General features: G+C 36.6%; 4 protein-coding genes across 5 annotated transcripts in view; 3 read left to right on the top strand and 1 right to left on the bottom strand.

Annotated features, from left to right (window-relative positions):
* Positions 1–19939, bottom strand: part of LOC137389556 (uncharacterized) — a 386829-nt gene that overhangs the window by 68757 nt on the left and 298133 nt on the right. The gene's annotated exons all lie outside the window — the stretch shown is intronic.
* LOC137392135 (T-complex protein 1 subunit gamma-like) lies at positions 387–1622 on the top strand. Its single transcript, XM_068078765.1, has one exon. It carries the CDS (start codon positions 387–389, stop codon positions 1620–1622), a length of 1236 nt encoding a protein of 411 aa, XP_067934866.1.
* LOC137389555 (uncharacterized) overlaps positions 7631–19939 on the top strand; it is a 365277-nt gene continuing 352968 nt past the window's right edge. For both annotated transcript variants that reach the window (XM_068075597.1, XM_068075596.1), the window contains exon 1: positions 7631–7817. In XM_068075597.1, the coding sequence (XP_067931698.1) occupies positions 7635–7817 (183 nt within the window). In that variant the 5' untranslated portion in view covers positions 7631–7634. The remainder of the gene's footprint in view (positions 7818–19939) is intronic.
* On the top strand, positions 8343–11459 carry LOC137392133 (uncharacterized). Its single transcript, XM_068078764.1, has 6 exons — positions 8343–8433; positions 9373–9537; positions 9648–9782; positions 10064–10153; positions 10358–10617; positions 11056–11459. Exons 1-6 carry the CDS (start codon positions 8343–8345, stop codon positions 11266–11268), a joined length of 954 nt encoding a protein of 317 aa, XP_067934865.1. The 3' UTR covers positions 11269–11459.

Here is a 19939-nt window from a genome sequence, read left to right as displayed (position 1 = left end):
CCAAGTTATTGAAGAACTTGAATAAGCTGAAATAGTACTTATGTAATTGATGTGCTTTAGCCATATTTACTCTTTTTAGTTTTTACTTTTGATTTTGTCAAATTAATACAGGCTTTTATGGATGTATTTCACGTTGTGTGTGAGAGTTGAAGTTTCTTAAGCATTTGATTTTCTTCCGAGTTTTCCTAATCATTCTAGCTTTTATCAATATCAATCTGACCCTTCATGGGACTTCTACAAACCAGTTTGTTTTTAATGTCATTGTTTGCTAATATATTTTAGTACAAAATATGCGACGCTACAAGAATATTCCTTCATGGAAATAGCGCTGAAAACTAGTGTTGTTTTCTAAATTGCTGAATTTTGAAGACGTCACATTAGGTGACATGGCGAAGGTGGTCAATTTTTGTTTTGACACCATTAAAGATGCATCCTCAGCTCTTTCATCTTCAATTAGGTCAGGATTTGGGACTAATTTTCAGCACACCGTCATTTCAACATCAACAGGACGCGTTTTAATAACGAATCAGGGCATACAAATACTAAAGGTTTTGGAACTAAAAAGTCCGATTTATGAGTGTGTTATGACTCACATCAGAGCCTATTATGATAAGTTTGGTGATTGCACAAAATCATTTTTACTTTTGTTAAATGAACTCCTCATACAGGTTGCTCACTTGTCTGGAAATCCTACTTGCTTCAGTTATTTTCAAGAAAAAGACAGAGTTGCTCAGAGAGATAAGCTATGCCAAGAGATAGAGCATATTCTGGTTCATACATTAAACCATTTGTTTACTTTGATGAGCCAGTATAGTCTTGTATCAGACATTGCTTTAGTCACTCATGACTCATCTCCTCATATCGTAAACCTTACCGCGGGTTACCTCAAGAGTCATCTTGCTGACCAAGAGGCTTTTTATCTCGGATCACTTTCAGTTCAGTTGATCGAAGCATGGAGAACATGGAAGACTTTCTCGTCTGTCGACTCCGTTGTACATCATCTCCTAAAAAACAAAAATTATATTCACCATGAAAATGTCGGCCAACCCTTGTCAGCTTCAGCCTTATTTCTTGGATATTTACTAAGTCGAGGGTTTTGTCGTTTTGAACGTCTACAAAATGCTAAAATTAGTGTGAACGAAGGGAGATTTGTTTTGTTGTCATGTCCTCTGGACAGCAGTGCTACAGACGGGGATAACATCACAGAATATTCCTTTCATGATAACGAGGGTATAGATGCAGCTTTATATCACAAACGTGTCTGTGCATCAAAATTCCTTGAGTTGATCACAAGGTTTGGAGTTCAGCTAATCATTACTGTTTACCAACTCTCTACCACTGATAAATATCTCTGTCAACAACATAATATGGATGTTATTCATGCCCTTCCCGAAGACGAGCTTGAATTCTTATCCAGATCCTGCAACAAAGCAATAGTCTATGATATTAATGATTTAGCTATAGACCATGTTTGCCCATTTAGTAAATGTAATGAAATAACTTTTGGAACAGTTACCTACTTTCATCTCATCCCAAAAGATGCATATGGTGTGTCCACATTAGTATTAGGAGCTCCAACGGAAGGTATCGCTCATCAACTTACATCATTTCAGGCAGTTTGAAAGCAGTAAAAAGCTCACTGGTGTTTTGCTTGGCAGTTTTTGCTATAATGATATAGTCATGCCTATTAATAGGGTGATATATTATATTGTGACTAATCATAATCCAACTTGCTGCTGATGAAAGTCTTATTGTTCAGCTCGAGTTCAAAACTTTGTTTCTAGTGCTACATAGAATCAGTATGTCTCACTAATCTCTAGCACACTTACACCGGTTCTCAGGCTATACTTCACAAACCTGTTCAATCACCAATACCTTTTTCTATCATGACTTCATTTGCAGCATCGAAATAATCACAGAGGAAGTGCTTTATCTACAGGATATTTACTGAGTTTTGGTAGCCTGAACTAAAAGTTCTCATTTGAGAATACTTTTTCCTTTCTGGCTGTTTACTATCAGTGCAGCTGTACATGGTTTTAGCTCACTTGCAGCTGTTGTCATATGTTAGTCAGGTACTAGCCTAGGAGTAGGTACTAGACTTTTGTGTATTAGCCATAAAGCTCTGTTGTAGCACAAATAATCTTCATAGTTCATTATCGTGATTCCAGTCTGCTAAAACTGTGACAATTTATGAATGGTTATGTCAGACTAACTCGACGCATGTAAAAAGGTCCAAAAAGGATAAATAAAGTGAAATCAGTTTTTTTTTCAGTTTGAAGACCAATCAAAATTGAGTTATTAGTAATTTTGAATTACAAACATTACCTGACATCTTGTATACAATAACTATGAGTCTGAAGGTTTGTTAATTTCCATTTCAAATTAAAAATAGCTAGTTGATAAACTTTTACAATGTTGATGTGTCATATGACATCTCTCTCTCCCCCTCTCTCTATTTATCTCTCTATCTCCCTCTCTCTATCTTCCTCTCTCTCTATCTCCCTGTCTCTCTCCTCTCTATCTCCTTCTCTGTCTCTCCCTCTCTATCTCCCTCTCTCTATCTCCATCTCTCTATCTCCCTCTCTTTCTTCCTCCCTCTCTTTATTTCTCCCTCTCTCTATCTACCTCTTTCTCTCTCTCTATCTCCCTCTTCCTATATCTCTTTCCCTATCTCCCGCTCTTTATCTCTCCTTCTCTCTATTTCCCTCTTTCTGTCCCTCTTTCTGTCCCTCTCTCTATCTCCCTTTCTCTCTATATATATCCCTCTCTCTCTATCCTTCTCTCTATCTCCCTCTTTCTATCTCCCTCTATCTCCCTCTCTTTCTTCCTCACTCTCTCTCTATCTCTCCCTCTCTCTATCTCCCTTTCTATCTATATCCCTCTCTCTCTATCCTTCTCTCTATCTCCCTCTCTCTATCTCTTTCTATCTCCCTCTTCTATTTCCCTCTCTCTATTTCTCTCTCTATCTCCCTCTTTCTATCTCCCTCTCTCTATCTCTCTCTCTCTCTTTCTACAGTTATATAGTTTGTCTGGAATGGTTCTTATTTGAAAAATTATAATTATAATTGATCAGCTTATACAAGTCTCAGTCTGCCTGCGTTTATAAGTCTGGATGATCGTCTTGTAACGAATTGATTATAAAAAATCGTCTTCTCCTGATGTATGTTAATTCTGTAATAGTGTGAAGTTCGCAGCTTCAGTCTGGTGAAGTTTTAAAGGAAACCTCCATAGATCTCTCTGTATTTTGTAGTTGGCTTGTAGGTTTGTCTGTATTATTACATATGTGAAAGGATGTTGAGGCATACTGCTTTGATTAAGCTACAAACTTATTATTACCTCATATGATAGCTTGTGGCAGCGAAAGCACTATCATGACCTTGTTTCTAAATCTCTCAGCACATTTACCTTGGTAGATATCAGCTCCATTTTTTACAAAGACTGGTTTGTGTATTGATCATAAGTTGATGTGTGCCTTCACTCTTTACTCTGAAATTTGAGGCTGGTTTGAGATGCTTATTAAATGGAAAATGTAGCAGTAATCGTTATTTTAGCCCTTTAATCGTTAAAACCAGTTCAATCTTTTCTAATAGTTGTGATCAACCCTTGGTATCCTGGATTAATGCAACCCAAATCAGTCTTTTTGTCATTATCATAGATTGATCTTTCAAGTGATCAATTCAGCTTAATACATTCAGGTCTAAAGAGGGAGGGTATAACCCACGTTTTGCCTTGTTTGAAGACAGTAGGAAAAGCTTGCTTGTTTCTCTTTTTAGATCCTCCCCCAGAGTACCTCTGCACACTAGCCGTTGGTGGGACATTCGAGCTTGTTCTCCACCATACCATTGACAAACACCTGCAAGAACTGTCAGTCACATCGCATGGCGTTACTTTGTTGACCATCCTTAGAGACTCTGCTCTGCATACCTCAGCTGTTGCATGAGAATGCATATGGTCCTGCTAAGCCCCGTTGGTTGGAGACCCTCATCGTAGCCAAGAACCGACTGCATCAAGGCGATTCTGTTGGGGTAGATGCTGTTGAAGGCACGATAACCACCCATTCAGAGACTGAGTCATTCCATAGCAGGTGTCAACTAATAGTTGAAGTATTAATTGCTTTACGTAAATTCCTGCATCTTCAGTCTGCAATCTAGTCAAATGAACCTTTAAATATACAGGTTGCTTTGGTACCTGCTGACACTTACAGAAATCTGTCCATATCAAACGCTTTTATTTTCTCTAAAATATTCCTAAGTTTTTCTCCATTTGTCTGTGATTAAAACGTATGGATGCTGAATCATTGCTAAATTAATGGTTTAGAGTGTTTTTTTGGGGCACCCAGACTAAATTCGTCATCTCTACACCTGCCTGTCTCACAGTTCACAAAGCGCTTATGTGCACTCACAATGTCATATGTCACTAGACTTCTTTGTTCAATAATGTAATAACAGGAATCTTTCTTTTTTATCAACTCTATATATACATGTATGTTTGTTAGCATAGCTAAATACAATCATTGTCTGGTACAAACTGCTAATTAAGAGTTTTTCTCCTTTTAATCAAGAGCAGTCAACTACAACAACGACTTAGTAAGTTCCATTGATTTTTTATTATCATAAAGTGACAGCTAACTTTTCAGAATTCATTCAATTTTACTAGTCATTATTTTTACTTGGCTCACCTGCCATAGCATTTTACCACTGCACTGTTCTTTTGTATTACAAACAAGTAAACTTGCCATAACTCATTTTATGAAAGTAACTTATCAATCACACTTTTGTAGCAGTCAATGAATTTGAGTTCTTTATCTGCATTTCGAGAGAATTCCTTGTTCACACATGAGTGCCAGGAGGTTAGAGAGCCAGACTATTTCAACAACTGTTTAGCTGCAAAAAAGTGGTGCATAAATGACCAGGATGCTTTGGCAGCATCTTCCTTTTTATACCTAGTATTGATAGCCACATTTGAAAGTGTCTTCATGAACGCACAAAAGAATGATCAAGATAAATCCAACTCATGTCAACAATAATGCAGCATTTCAAATCTGTACTAAGGCAAACATATAATAAAAGTTGTCTTTAGAACTGTACTTAAAACACTCATGAACTGGTTTGTTGTTTGACGTGAATCAGCAAATACATGTATGAGTTACAGTTAAAGTGAGCAGCCCGGTGTGATTCAATAGTGTCATAGCTGAATAAAAACACAAAGATACCCATTAGCAGTTGCCTTGAAACAACTGTTTACTTGATCTGATGATTGTTAAAGGTTGACTTGCAATAAAATTCACTTTACAGTTATTTGGTATCAAAAGATTTGCCAAGTCTTACTCTGTTGTGTGGTAGGTGCCAAATATGTGGGAATGTGATTAAAAGCTCTTAAAAGCTCAAAAGCGAACAGAAAATTGCAGCCACACGAGACCGCCGTAGTTTGGATTCGTTTTCGAAAACGGCTAAAATGTGACGTATGTGTGCGAGATAGTTTACGTTTACACTTTCATGCATCCTTATTCGTCGAAATATTTTCACAAATATACTTCACGCTTGCAATAAAAACCATGTCTATTGTTCTTACGCGTCTATTTTATCGGCATCGTAATGCTGCAACTTTGAGCACTGATATCTCAAAACTTAGCATAAAAATATGTTTAATTTTTTAACCTTAGCTTGAACGATTGCATATCATCCTCTGATAAAAATGATGAGCCTTTTAGTCCACTATGATGGTCGAAAAATGCTGTAGAAACTGTTCGCGCCATATGGCGGGAATTGTAAGTCACATGATCAGATAATGTTAGTTTCAGTTCAAGTTTGATCTATCGCAAATAGCAAACACGCTTCCTCATATTAAACTTGTTAATTTCAATTCGTCATAATGTCTGTGTGTGACGTTTGTGCAGCTGCCAAACTGAGAAGCACCTTTTTTCTTGGCCAAGAGCAGAGAAAAGACCAGACCTTCACCGGGCGTGGAGCAACTGGGTGAAGCTGGATGTGACAAACTCTTTTTATTCGCCTGCTTACTCTTACCTTTGTTTTCGCCATTTCAAAGACGACATGTTTTCTAACCTATTTGCATACTCCACATGTCACCAAAACACGTGAGTAATTTATTTTATGAACTACTTGTGTTAGTAGTAGTAACTCGGGTTATTTTCTAGTATTCTCCTAATACTACTGTATTAATCTAAATTTAATATAACAATATTAATGTCATTTAATTGTAATATGATATTATTAGTATTTTATCTTTTCAATTACGTGTATTATTCTTATTATAATAACAAAAATAATTCATACTGCATATCTATCTGTAAAACGTAATATGTTAATCTATAATTGATAAAATAATGTTAAAAGTTTCACGATTAATTTTGCCAAATTTCTTAACCCCACTCACTTATAGACAGGCCTGTATTCCCTGGGGCGGCTGGCCGGCTGAGCCGCCCCAACTTTATGGGAATTTTTGGCGGCTGAGTACAGTCAAACTAGGATAACTCGCCCTCGGTAAAATTTTATAACGAACACTTGGTTAACTCGAACTTGTTTGGTCCGTTCCCAAGCAATGATAAAACTGCTTTAGATAACTCGACCTCAACAGCATTAACTCAAACAGTTATTTGCCCAACGGCTACGGGAACCGTTTTTATCGCTGTAGAGTATCACTTTATTCCAAGCCATATAGATAAACGTCAACTTTTAATAGTTCTTGGGCGTCATTATTATCATCATCGGCAAAATTTTTTTGTTAACGACTTTTATAAAGGTTTGCAAAAGGTCAAGTTTTAACAAACATCTGCTTGGCAATAGCCTCACGAAAGCGTGCAAACCTTAGGATGAACTTAAAATAAAATCGGCAAAAGTGATCTTTGTTGAAACGCTCAAAAGAAAAAAATGTGTTTTTTCTGAGCGTTTCAACTACAGTCAAAGTTTGCCTATTTTAATCTGAAAACGTCCTGGCAGCCACGTCACCTAAAACAAACAAATCTCAAATAATAGAAAAAATGTTTATACTTTCCGATAATTTTTTTTAAAACTACATGAGATGCCCGGTTGAGGCCCTACATAAAAGAAACTGTTGAGGGGGGCTGACACCGCCCCTCCAAACACCCAGAAGCTCATAACTAGTCGCCTAACATTAGCCGCCCCAACTTGCTTAGCTGCCCCAACTTGCACCAGGGAATACGGGCCTGCTTATAAATATGTTATATAAAATAGTTATTGTCATTTTCTGGTATCATCGTTATTAGCATATTAATATTATTAGATGATTATTATTAAAATTAGTTGAGAGTCTGTGCCAACCACTGAAGACTGCAAAGAGTTTGAGCGCTATAAACTTTACTTTACTTTTACTGCGCTTCTACTTTAAAAATTTGACTTATGCAGTTAAACAAATATAAAATTATACAATTTGTATGTAATAAAATTATTTTTGGTTAAAAACATTAGAGGGAAATTTCGTAATATATTAGCATATAAGAACTTGCTTGTCCGGTATGCCTTATTATTATTATGTTACTATATTTTTATTAAATTTTCATATATAATATGGTGAGCAGTAAATGCAGCGATCTGAGTAAAATTCATTATTTGAGGTAGATGATCTGTAAGTTTTGTATGCTAATTTTAGATTACATAATGGAAAAAGGTTATGTAGTCAAGCAACAGAAGCGTAATGATGTCATCCAGGTATTGACTGCTGTTGTAGCAATATCTGCTCTGGTTGTCTCTGTCTACTCTCAAATAAGTTACCAGTGGTTAAAGAAGGAAGTTGATCATTTAACCAGTAGACTAGATCAGCTAGAAGGAAATGGAATACAGGTGAGCAGTTATCAAATATGTACAGTAGATTAACTACAACTGACCTTAGTAAAAGTCAATTTAACATGAGTATATTCTGAACTGGTACAAGTAGAGGTGTGCAGCAGAGCTTAATTACTTTTAATTTTTGTTTTAACATTGGAATGGTCACATGAGAAGTTGTTTTCGATTGAAAAGTATTTTTTGAACATACTTAAATGTCTGAAAGTGCAGGTACATATAACTGTCTAAGGACTTGCTATCTTATATAACAGATAGTATTATAATGATGCATGTTCAAAGTATGTTGTGTATACTAGGAACAGTAGACATAAAACATGCACTGGTATCCAGCATAGATTCTTCTTTAGCATAAATCTTGATTTTATAGAGAAAAAATCAGGAAATGATGTCGCATCATATGATAAAACAATTTATCAAAAGATAAATAAATTTGTGCTGTTCATTTATTGTATAAGAAGCTGTTTGAGACGCTGAGGTTTATATGATTGTGATATTTGAAAACTATATATCTAGGTGTCAATGATGTCTCCAACTGATATCGAACAAGCCATACACAAAAGATCAGCAGAAGACGAGGGAGTTAGTGATGGCATACTAAGTCAATTATCACCAGGTAAATTAGCCATAATGTAACAATCACTATAGCAACATTTTAACAGATATTTAGTATTCAGTTTTATATCAAAGCAATAGACTTAATAACATAGTTGTAAGTTTGCTAGTTTCCTACAAGAGGTAGAGCAGGACACAACGGTACTTTAACAGTGGGTTAGTTCAGTTCCTCACCTCTACGCTAGATATATGTTTTTTCAATTTAAATACTGTTACTGTCATGGTACCATGATGAAAAGAAAGTTGTTTTTGCATTGCACTACTAACCTAAAGAGACAACTCTCAATTGATTGATAAGAAGAATAAATATGCGCATTAAAGGAATTTTTAAGTGATCTCGATATATCATAAAACGACGCTATATCAGGCCTATGAGCTGGACAAATTTGGTATACCATTTGTTTGCTTGAAATATAAGATAGCTGTAAAAGATTAAACTGTAGTTTAACTCAACTTTAATTGTGAAGCTTAAACAAAATATATACTTCACTACTAAGATCAGTGTTGATCAGGAGAGCAAAACTCCTCAATACAGATAAACTTAAAAGTAGTGAGAAGTAAACGTATCAAATAAACAGAGACTTGCTCTTGATTAAGACTTGAAGATGTCATGACAGGTGTAATCAGAGCTAGATATGTAATGGTTATTAAAGGTATAAATGTTGATGCCTAAAAACGTTGTTGCATGTACATGTATAATGAAAATATTTTGGACAGGCAGAAAAAGTACTTGTAAACTTTAAATATATCCTATTATTATCACAGTGCTGGTATGTTCTGTATTGCTTAAAGGCTCACTAGACACTCCTGGAAGTTTTTAAAGCTTTTACTCAAGTTTTTATTTGTTTTTACTCAAAGCATATTTAGATTATTTTAATTTAATGAAAGACTTCAGCATCCAAAAAGAAACAAAAACTATTGTAACATGTTTTACCAACAGGACAGCTTTCATACTTAAGAGGACCTCCAGGAAGAGATGGTAGGAACGGTAGAGATGGTAGAGATTGTGAAGAGTCAGACCTGACTGGACTGAGAACGAGGGTTGAAAAGTTGGTAAACCAGACCAAGTCAGTTGTAGCTCAACCACCCGCCCACTCTGATAATGGTATGTTCGCAATAACAAACAAGTTGAACAGTATTTTAAAAAACCCTTGATTTCAATGAAAAGAAAAAACATAGTATTTTTGAGATAAGAAACACCAAAATTATTTTTAGAAGAACTCCTACAAGAGTTTAATCAAACAATTGCTCATGGGTTGCTGAGTCTCCTCCAAAGTAACAACCGAAAGTTGGATGAAATTGAACAACAACTGCAGGAAGATGAGGAAAGAAGAGGACCCTCTTCAGTGGGTTAGATAAGTTACCCTTTTACAGTACGCTGTAAACAATTAGATTTGGTATAAAGAAGAGCTTGAAATTAATAAAACTATTATTCCGAAGGCAACAGGAAGTTTGCTCACAGTATATTTAATAGGTGATTTATGATGATACTGCTCATTATGTGCAAAACATTTAGATGCTAAATGGAAATGTATGAGACTTAGACCTGTGATAACGAAAAATTGAAAACTAGACCTTATTTTTATAAAACAATGAAAAATATGGAAACATGGAACTTGATCATTTTGTAGTTAATATACAACCAGCTTCTGGAGGAGGAAGTTCGTACATTAGATGGGGCAGGAAATTATGTGGTAACTCTTCAGAGCTCCTGTACACAGGTTGGTTACATAATGTTTTTACTTCCTTCCAGTTTCTAGCAGCAAATTTTATCAAGTAGAGAAGGTTACTTGCCATTCATTTAAATCTTCTTAACTTTGCAAAATCATCAGAATATATTGCTTGTGAATTCAGTTATTTCAAGCACTGACCAGTATGACAGTTAATTATACATGTATTTCAAGATTTATTGATGTATCATACAGGGCTAGCAGCAGGGCAACACTATGACCACGAAGGAGGCTCATCTGTCTATACATGTCTTCCTTCAGAGTCAGAGTATGACTCATATTTAGCTGGTGACCAGGGTAATTACATATATGGAGCAGAGTACCAGAGCGACTCTAATATATTTCCCAGTCGTATGCATGACCAGAATGTACCCTGTTCTAGATGCTACCTTCCTAGCAAGTCTACAATTATTATGATTCCTGCTAAAAGAACTTGCCCATCATTTTGGAATAAGGTGAATTATCATATATCATATTATATAAACTCATCTTGCATATATGCTGATATTATAAAAGACAATTTCAAATTGACATATACCGGTAAGCCGTAACATGCACATTAGCAAGACAGTAATTAATTTGCTAGTTTTGTAAACGATATAGAATAGCACCATACAGCATTTTTGCAGCAAGTTTTCGCATATGCTTAGTTTGACACAAAGTTTTTTTATCTTCAATGCGATTATCATCACAGTACCATGATAAAAAGGTAGTTGTTTTCTAGTTTTTATCACAAATACAACTAGATAGCTCCCAATTTAATAATAAGATACAAATAAGAAAGGAATCAGATCAATATTTGCATTAGGATAAATAAGCAAATGTAATTTGGCAAATAAATACAAAATTGTGAGTAATTATCAAATATAAAAACTGAGCTCATTTTTGTTTAGGAGTACGAAAGATATCTGATGTCAGGACACTACAACTACAAAAGAGCGTATAACTATGTCTGTATGGACAAAGAACCAGAAGCCTTAACTGGACTGCATGCCGATACAGATGGAGCGCTGTTTTATTTTGTTCAAGGAAGCTGCAGCCAGCTTGGATACTGCCCACCTTATATTCAGGATGCAGAATTAGCTTGTGTTGTCTGCTCTAAATAGCATGCTTCATGTGTACTGAGTTTATGAGCTAACTAAATTAAGTAGACACAGGGTAACTTTACTGACTTAATATTTCCTTAACCTTGTTAGCTGATTATATAACTTTTATGAATATTGAATAGACCAACGACGTAATCTGAAATTCCAAATATCCCTTCCCAATAATAATGTTTCGCATTTAATACAAAATTATTTACTCATGTAATTACTTGTACTATGGAAATAGTTGATGCATAGTAATATTTTCCAAAGGCAAAATAGGTATAACAATATAAAGAATGCTGTTGAGTACGTACTGTATTGATTCTTTATTAAAGTACAGTTTGACAGAATATTTTAGAAATCATGTACCTGCGATTCAACAAAATGTAAATTGGTTTTCAAGTATCGTGTACCACTAGACCTATATCACTTAATTTGACACATTTTGGAAAAGTATAATTCAACTGTCCGCATTCACTCTAGCTGATGTGTTCAGCTGTTTTACAGCTGATACACGTATTGCTTGTTTTAGCTGAGTTAGGTGATATTTTGTTAACCAGGAAGAACTTCTCTGAAACTTAATTCAATTTACTCAACTGATCTCTCTTACAAACTAACTATATGTCTAATTCTACAACAAAAGTCAGATATAGAATTAAATGAATATAATCAATAATAAAAACTATAAAAAACATCAAGGAAACACTTTACAAAAAACATCAATAGGCAATGAGAAATTATAGTGTGGAAGCGAGCAATCGACAAAAAGTGAATATTTTTTGAAAAGTAAAGCTTGCGTGTAAAATCATCAATACAATTGGCACATGCAACATTCTTGTCTTACATGATGTCTTCCACCTTGTGCATTCGGACTGAGAAGCAAGTCTTAGCAAACCAACCAGAACTTGTAGGGTGGAAAATGAGAGCAAATGGGGTTATGAAATGAAAATAGCCATATTCAATGAGTACAACAGTTAGCTAAGAAAAGGAAAAATAGGCATGCTATCTGACCCAATATACATCTTGGTATTAATGTCTTTCTAAACTTGGTGTAAAGGTTGACAGAAATTTTACTTTTTACTGTAGTTTCCTGCCCAAAAACGCGCACTGAAATGTTGCCTCTCACATCCTAAACCATTGTCAACATTATTTTTTGACGTTTTTCTGTGCTTCTTTGAACATTTTTGACAGGAAGTAATGGGTGTTTTAATCACATTGACTGCTACTTTGACTCTGGCCAAGAGCAAACTATCCAAGTCGAAACAACAGTCCCAAGTTTATTTAAAAAACAAGCGCACTTTCTTTTAACTATGTTCAGACTTTTCCTAGAAAATTCTATTTGCTTAGCTATGGCGACATCACTGAGCATGCTAGGTACTCACCAGCAGCACACCTTGGAGTACCCAGTATCCTTTTTGAAGAATAGATTGTATTGTTCCAATGGAGCATCTCAATGGTTCAGCAATTTTCTTTACTAAAATCCCATGTCTTCTCTGCCGAGCTTGTTCAAGGCCCCCAATTGGCTGACATAGCTGTCTCTTTTGGCCTACCTGACTTTGATTTGTCCTCAAGATAATATTTTGCTTCCTCAAAACTATTAGGTTGTTTAAAAACCGGTTTTGGTTCTAGCAATAAGGATTATATTAAGCTTTCATTCTTCTAATAATTTCACTTGGTCTGACTCCTTCACTTATAAAATCTTATTAGGTTCATTTGTTCAACATATGAGTAAATTTTAAGGAGAGCAGACATTTTAAAAGAACCTCTAAAATTTTATACCTTCGAACTTTAAAAAAAACGCAATGAAGCAAACACCTAAACAAGCGTAACTCCAAAAAATATACAATTATCACAATAAAAATTTAATGTATGAATGCATAATATTTATTAATGTTATATTTTTTACTAATGAATGAGATAAACACACATACACACTCGCTCACGAACACGCTCATACGCGCACCCACGCACACGTCTACTCACACACACTCACACACACATTCAGACTCACTCTCACTCACACTCAGACTTACTCTCACTCACACGCATGCATACACACGCATGCACACACGCACGCACGCACACACACACACACTTATTGAGTCACACTCATATTAAAAAGGATCTATACAACACAAGTGCCATCATGGACATGGCAACTCCAAAAATCACTGAGGCTGTTGAAAGATTTCTCGCTCATGCGAGTTATCTCTTTAACTTCCATCCTGACTGTTCGCCAAAATCAGAACAACTATAACAACTCCTGATTCTGGTGGAGAAAGATTCTTTGTAAAAAACTGTTCAAGAAGAAGCTTTTGGCAGGCTAAAACAACTGACCAAACCAGGCTCAACACTAAAGTACTTTTAGGTGAATAAACCAGTGACGGTACAAACTGATGCCAGCATCTATGGGCTAAAAAGTGCACTCTTTCAAGACGACAAACTAATAACGCTTGTGTCATTGAGTCTTACCGAAACAAAAATAACCATGCCATTATCGGATAAGAGCTACTGGCAAAATTGAGATAAAAATTGAGGTTGAGCTAATGCAGATATTAGATCAGTATGTATTTAGGAACCTTGATGTAACTATTCAAACAGATGATCAATCTTTGGTGACAATGTCTTCTAAAGGCATCTCGAAACCTGCAGTTCATTCTTTTATTATGACAACGCTATATATTCTAGATAATTTACCAAGCATGAGCTGAACAGATTATAGCAGACATGCTATCAAGATGTTCAGTAGAATGACTGTGCAGCAATGAAAATCCTGAAAAAGAGGTATTTCAAGTAGGTATAACAATTTATATTTTACCTCAATTTCTTTTATCCTCAATAACATGCGTTGGCTTTTGCAAAAACATATCAGCAGATAAAACAAGCTACTTTGGAAATTCCAAGTAGAAAAGTTAACCTACTTATCACCGTAGGATGGCCAACATCTAACAAGCACTTGGGTGTTAATATAAAGCTTTACTATCACCCATGGATGAGTTAGATGTAGTAGATTAAGCAGTTTATTGAGGATCCTTGCTTTTTGTTTCTCAGACATGCCAAACAGAGATACTGTGAGAGTTATTTCTTACTCATCAAAGATTTGCTGCCATCGGTAGTTCTAGGGTTTGTGTTTATTGGCCATTGATGTCTGGAGACATAAAAGAAGTACAGAACAATGTGTCAGAAGCGCCATGGATGCATCAAGCCAATAACAACAAGCTATTCAACATCATGAAACCACAGTCGCTCTCTAGAGAAAGTCGGAATGCATTTTCTCACCTACAAAAAACTAGACTGTGTAGTCATAGTCGACTGTCTTACTGACTACTTGAATGATGAAAAGCTGAAGGAAACCACGCCAAATAAGTCCTTGGTTTATGCGAAAAACATTTGTTAGACTATAAATCCTAGAAATCCTAGTCACAGCTCAGTCTGATAATGGACTGCAGTTTACTGCATATGAGCTTACATATTTTTGTAACAAATGGGGTGTCAACCCTATTACCACTTTTCCAAGAAAGCCGAATCAAATAGTAAGATCTACTGTCAAGATTCCGCAAATGAATCCGGAAGCACTCAAATGGGCCTTTTCTGTTTCTGTTAGAATGCAGTAACACCCCAACAACTGGAACATCTTCTCAATTCACCTGTAAAAAATAGGTGGACAGTCTATTTGGTCTGTACTTCCTACAGGAGAAACTCAGAGCAAATACTTAAATTTACTCAGCTTACTGGAATAAAATCAAAAAGGCTTGAGACTCAAACAAAATATGATCAGTTTCCCAGATATCTATATCATATATCACTTAGCAGGCCTGTACTAAATAAAAGCTCAAGTTAGATAAATAATCAAGGGGCAAGAGGTAAGGTGATAGAAAAACTCTCTCACACATCTTACACCGTTTTGAATAAAGACAGTTGCAACAATATACAGACAAACAGAACTGATAAACTTCTAAGACCTAAAAGTCAACCTATCGTAAAAGCTGCTTCGCAGATGGCTCACAACCCTCAATACACTGAACAAGTGCAAGAGCTTTCACAGCCATTGCTTGAACTAAAGGCCTCACCAGGTATGAGTTAACACCACTCCAATGAGCCTCACGAATCAGCAGAGTTCATCAGATGTTTAAAACAATGTGATAGATTAAAACCGTGACTTTTGGAAGCAATGACATTAGATTTAAATAGTTTTGTATAGCACATCTCTCTAACAACTTATATCACGGGAAAGGCGATGTTGATGTAATGTGATTAAGACTCATGTTCCTCTTATCTCTTATTGATTGTTACTTTATATTAGAAGTTGTGATCTCATGCTCATCTTTTAACTGTGTGTATATTTTATCCAGAAGCTCAGTGCTATAACACCGTAGTATTTACTGAAAATATAGAAATTCTGGTTTATTTTTCTCTGATTTGTATATACTCATCAATGTTGTAATGTATCTTAAAATAACCTGTGTATTACATATTGTGTTATTATATCATTGATACATTTCCTGGTTTAAGGTATGAGTCTAGAACAGCAGTACAATGTACAACTGAATGAACTCTCTAACTCATCAAACCTGGTTGACTGTATCTAAAGTTTGCATACCACCAATCACAAAAGTTGGTCAGTTGGGTCTAATTGCTGCCTTGCAAAATTGACCAAAGACCAACCGATGAGTAATTGACAAGGAATCTGTTGACAAATCCCTGGTACATTGTACCAGATACTTTAAAAAAATGATAAGCTTACCCAGGAGCAGTTAGAATTTCAAAAAAGGGAGCTTCGGAAGCATCGCAAGATCTGGGAATCCCTTAAGATCAGCTAGATGTATCCCTAGATAAGATAGGTCTATTTTCTGTTTGGCTGTCGTTAAAACTGCCATTTGGCAAGCGTGTGCCATTGCCTACTATGTGATTGGCAGGAAGACCAGTCAGCTCCGTTGAGCTTTGTCCCGACTATGTCTGACAGAAGTGGTAAGGGGGCTGGCCATGGGTTGCCCATAGTACCTAACTGTGACGCATAGAACGCCAGAGGGAGGCAGAGGCTGTACACTAACTGGCCATTGTGGAAAATGGCTGTAGACTTAGAAAACCTTCTATAAAGAGACAGAAAGCTAATAAATAAACCTTTTGGTAACCAACCACTACAAATGGTAACAAAATGTGCTGGCTTTTCTTGAAGCTATTGTTGTGATAGTAGATGAAACCCTAAATAAGAAGGTGTTCTGCGACAAGGGTTTGCCTGAACAAGTCTACAGAAAAAAATGAGGAATAATTTAATAGTAAATTAATAGCAAAGATGTGCCAACTGCGGTGTGTAGATAAATCAAACACCCCATATCACTCTCAGGTGATTGAATAGTTGAGTGTAATACATAATAGAAAGCTGGCGATTTGCTCAGGCAGCTACTAATAAACTGATGTCAAAATGAATGAAAAGTGTTGCCTATCTAGTTGATGAGAGTGTACGAGAAAATGGGACAACAAGCCCAAGATAAAACAAAAAGCAACCGCCGGTAGGAGAGGAATTACAATTTCTAGATTAGCTGCAATGTCAACCCTATTCACAAAGTTTATTTGGCACATGAATATGTGGCAGAAATATAGAAAATAAGCAGGAGTAGACACACCAGATGCTTTGATAAAGATAATGATAAAGGTCTAACTGTAAATCAAAAGGGGCCATCTTCTATTCCAACCATAACTAGGTTTAGATTATAAACAAGGATAGACGACAGTCTGACTACCATAGTCCGCAAACCTGATTTTTATAGGACTCTACATATCTGACAGAGTAACAAAGCCAGTTTTTTATACAGAACAAAGCCCAGCAAAAGCCTAACCATGCCTGTCATACGAGTTGGATCGAGCTGTGGCTACAGTACTACTAAGGAGGAACCAAAACATAATAGGACCCAGACAAACTCAAAAAAACTTGAGCCTTTAGCCAGACCGAATTAAATTTTGCTGTTCCGAAACTAGAAATGAGTGGCAGTTTGAAGTAGTTTCTTGGACCAGGAGCACTGTGAATAAAACTGGCACTAATTTCAATAATGCTACAAAGATCCAGAATTACTGGCCCAGCTGGCAAGCCTAGAAAAGCCAGCACTAGCTCCAGTACAGCACAGTTTCCCGGCCAGCCAGAATGCTGTGAAAGTTGGGCAAACCTAAAAGTAGTACGAATATATCTCATTTGATTTGAGTAGGGTGTTACAATGACATCTGAAAGGTACCAAGACAAATATTCATTTTGCAGAAAATTGTTTCAATCGTGGACTACTACCACTTCAGTGCTAGAGGTTCCAATTCATGATACATAACTTTCTGACTCTGATGAGATAGATTATCAGCAACGTAAGCCTAGCAATTTATGTGAGGATACGCTAAGCAAGCTAAAACTAGCAACGTCAGGACAGGAGAAGTGGTTATATGGCCTCCCAAACTAAAATAATCTTATGGCGTGTATGAAAAGACGGCTCATCTGACTTGAACCGGGTAATGGGGCCACCAGTGAAAGAGATAGAGACCAAAGATGTAAATGCATGTACAAGCTTGATTAGTACATTGTTAGTACTTTTTATGAAAAACACGTTGTGTTTCTATGGAGCCACATCTGGCCAGAATTCAAACAGCCGTCCAGGCCGATTCAAAGCATTATACCGCACAGAGGGAAAAGCTTTGGGCTGAATGATACTAAGTAAGCAGGTTCACCCTATTTAGCCAAATTGGCACCACTGGAAATAAAACATATTTTGATTGAATGTGAACAATAGAGCTGGCTGGTCCATTAGTCGTGAATGCTAGAGAAGCCAACACAGAGCCCTTTCACATCTCGAGCCAGCTGGTGGAAAAAAGGAGCAAGTCAAAGAAGACACCTGTCAAAACTGAGACTGCGCGAGCAACAAAAAACTGGACAAGGAAGTATGTTGCTGATAGCTCATGCCAAAATACACTAAAGATCAAGCTGGTTTGAATTATTCTTGAGACTTATCAAGCTAGACTTAGCAGGCTTCTATCAAACAATTCACAAAATACCTGGAAATCTAACAGCTAAACTAAATAAATGTGTGATTGTTGTTCTAACTGTAACTGTGGGTGAGCCAAATGGGTCAATACCACATTATCCAGCAATACACCGTTTTTTGTTTCTCGGCATGTGACAACGCATTTCAAAGAGCTAGATGATACAGCTTACAGGGAAACACGATTGTGGTTGGCATAAAGATGGTCAGTACCACAATGATCGATCCTAATAGAACTAGCGGAGTGGGGGTTGCAGACTCAAGCCAAAGAAGCCGCCTTGTAACTCTTTCCTAACCAAAGCCTACTGACTACTCAATGGTCAGCTAAACTAACAAGCTAGGAAAGATAAGCAATGTCTTGCAGAGAAGACTACCATTCCCGTTCAGAACAGTGTCCCAGTGCTAGGTGAGCCACCCAGAACCCCTGTCTGATCCTATGGCAATAGATCGCCAGCCAGATCTGCAGAGACAGATAACAAAAAAGGGTTAGCCAGCCGTTGACCAAAAATAACTGTTGAGCAGAGGTGGCTAAGGTCACAGCTAATGCGGTGTTTGACCAAAAAATTATTTGACAGACATAAAAGTTCTGCAACAGAAAATGCAACATATGGACCACAGAGCCTGTTGGCAGCGTCTCGGGATGAAGCTGATAGCACCACATGAAACATGGAGTTGATAATGAGAGAAGGTATGACAGAAGCTGGTCAAACAATATCTCGTCTGAAATTCTAATTGATATAATAATTAAATCCCAAATTTTTATCTAAGCAAGCAGCCAGTTCAAAGTAGAGAGAGGAGAGTTGACTGAATTAATTGCAATAGAAACAAGAACTCTACGAAAGAGAGCAAAATGACATCTTTATCATGAATGGTGGGTGATGCATCACAGCAGTTAGATTTGGTTATAATAGTGAAATCCTTTCGGAAGCGTGTAGGGTAACAACGGAGATAGATGGTGTGTAGTGTCAGCCAGCCAAGCCCTAACACCAAACATTCTGGCTGGAAGGTCAAGAAGTAGTGACAGGTATTATAAGCCAAGCAATTGCGTGATAGCCAGCTGGCTACCAGAATCAAATTGCGTTGCAAGGATTATCTCAGTTTACATGGACAAATGAGACAGCTCAGTTACTTCAGCTATACTTGGATCAGCCTAAGCAACCACATTATGGTTTAAACATAAATGCTGAGTGATTTATGATGCAAAGAAAGATGGCGAGAATTGATAAGCACGAGACTGGGTCTAACATGAAAAAAATCAAATAAAATGAGTCAGCCTTCATCTTTGGCTCTCTACATGATTGTCATTTGTATGCACACACATTTGAATTCATGTATTTTTGTATATACATTGAAACAAAGGTTATATTCTTTGGTGGCTAAACACTCTGTCTCCTACAGTGTATTGTACCAGAAATCCATGTTACTCCTTGACTCCTAGGAAGATGTGCCAGTCTTGAGTCAGCCAGGTTTTACAAGATCAGTGAGAATGCCTTACTTGCTGAAACTGCGGCCTTGGCATAAACCTCACATTTGGTTGGTTTCAGTATTAATAATTTGACTGCTGCTTTACTCATTGTAGTATATGACTCAGTGATTTTTTCACACCAAAGCGGCAACATCTTTTTGGTGTTCGCTATGTTATTACTTGTTCTGTCTAGCCCAAATTAACAATA

Source organism: Watersipora subatra, chromosome 3 (genome assembly GCF_963576615.1).
Source record: "Watersipora subatra chromosome 3, tzWatSuba1.1, whole genome shotgun sequence".
Lineage (NCBI taxonomy): Eukaryota > Metazoa > Bryozoa > Gymnolaemata > Cheilostomatida > Watersiporidae > Watersipora > Watersipora subatra.
Note: the sequence above shows the minus strand (reverse complement) of the source record. Positions and strands in the feature narration are given on the sequence as shown.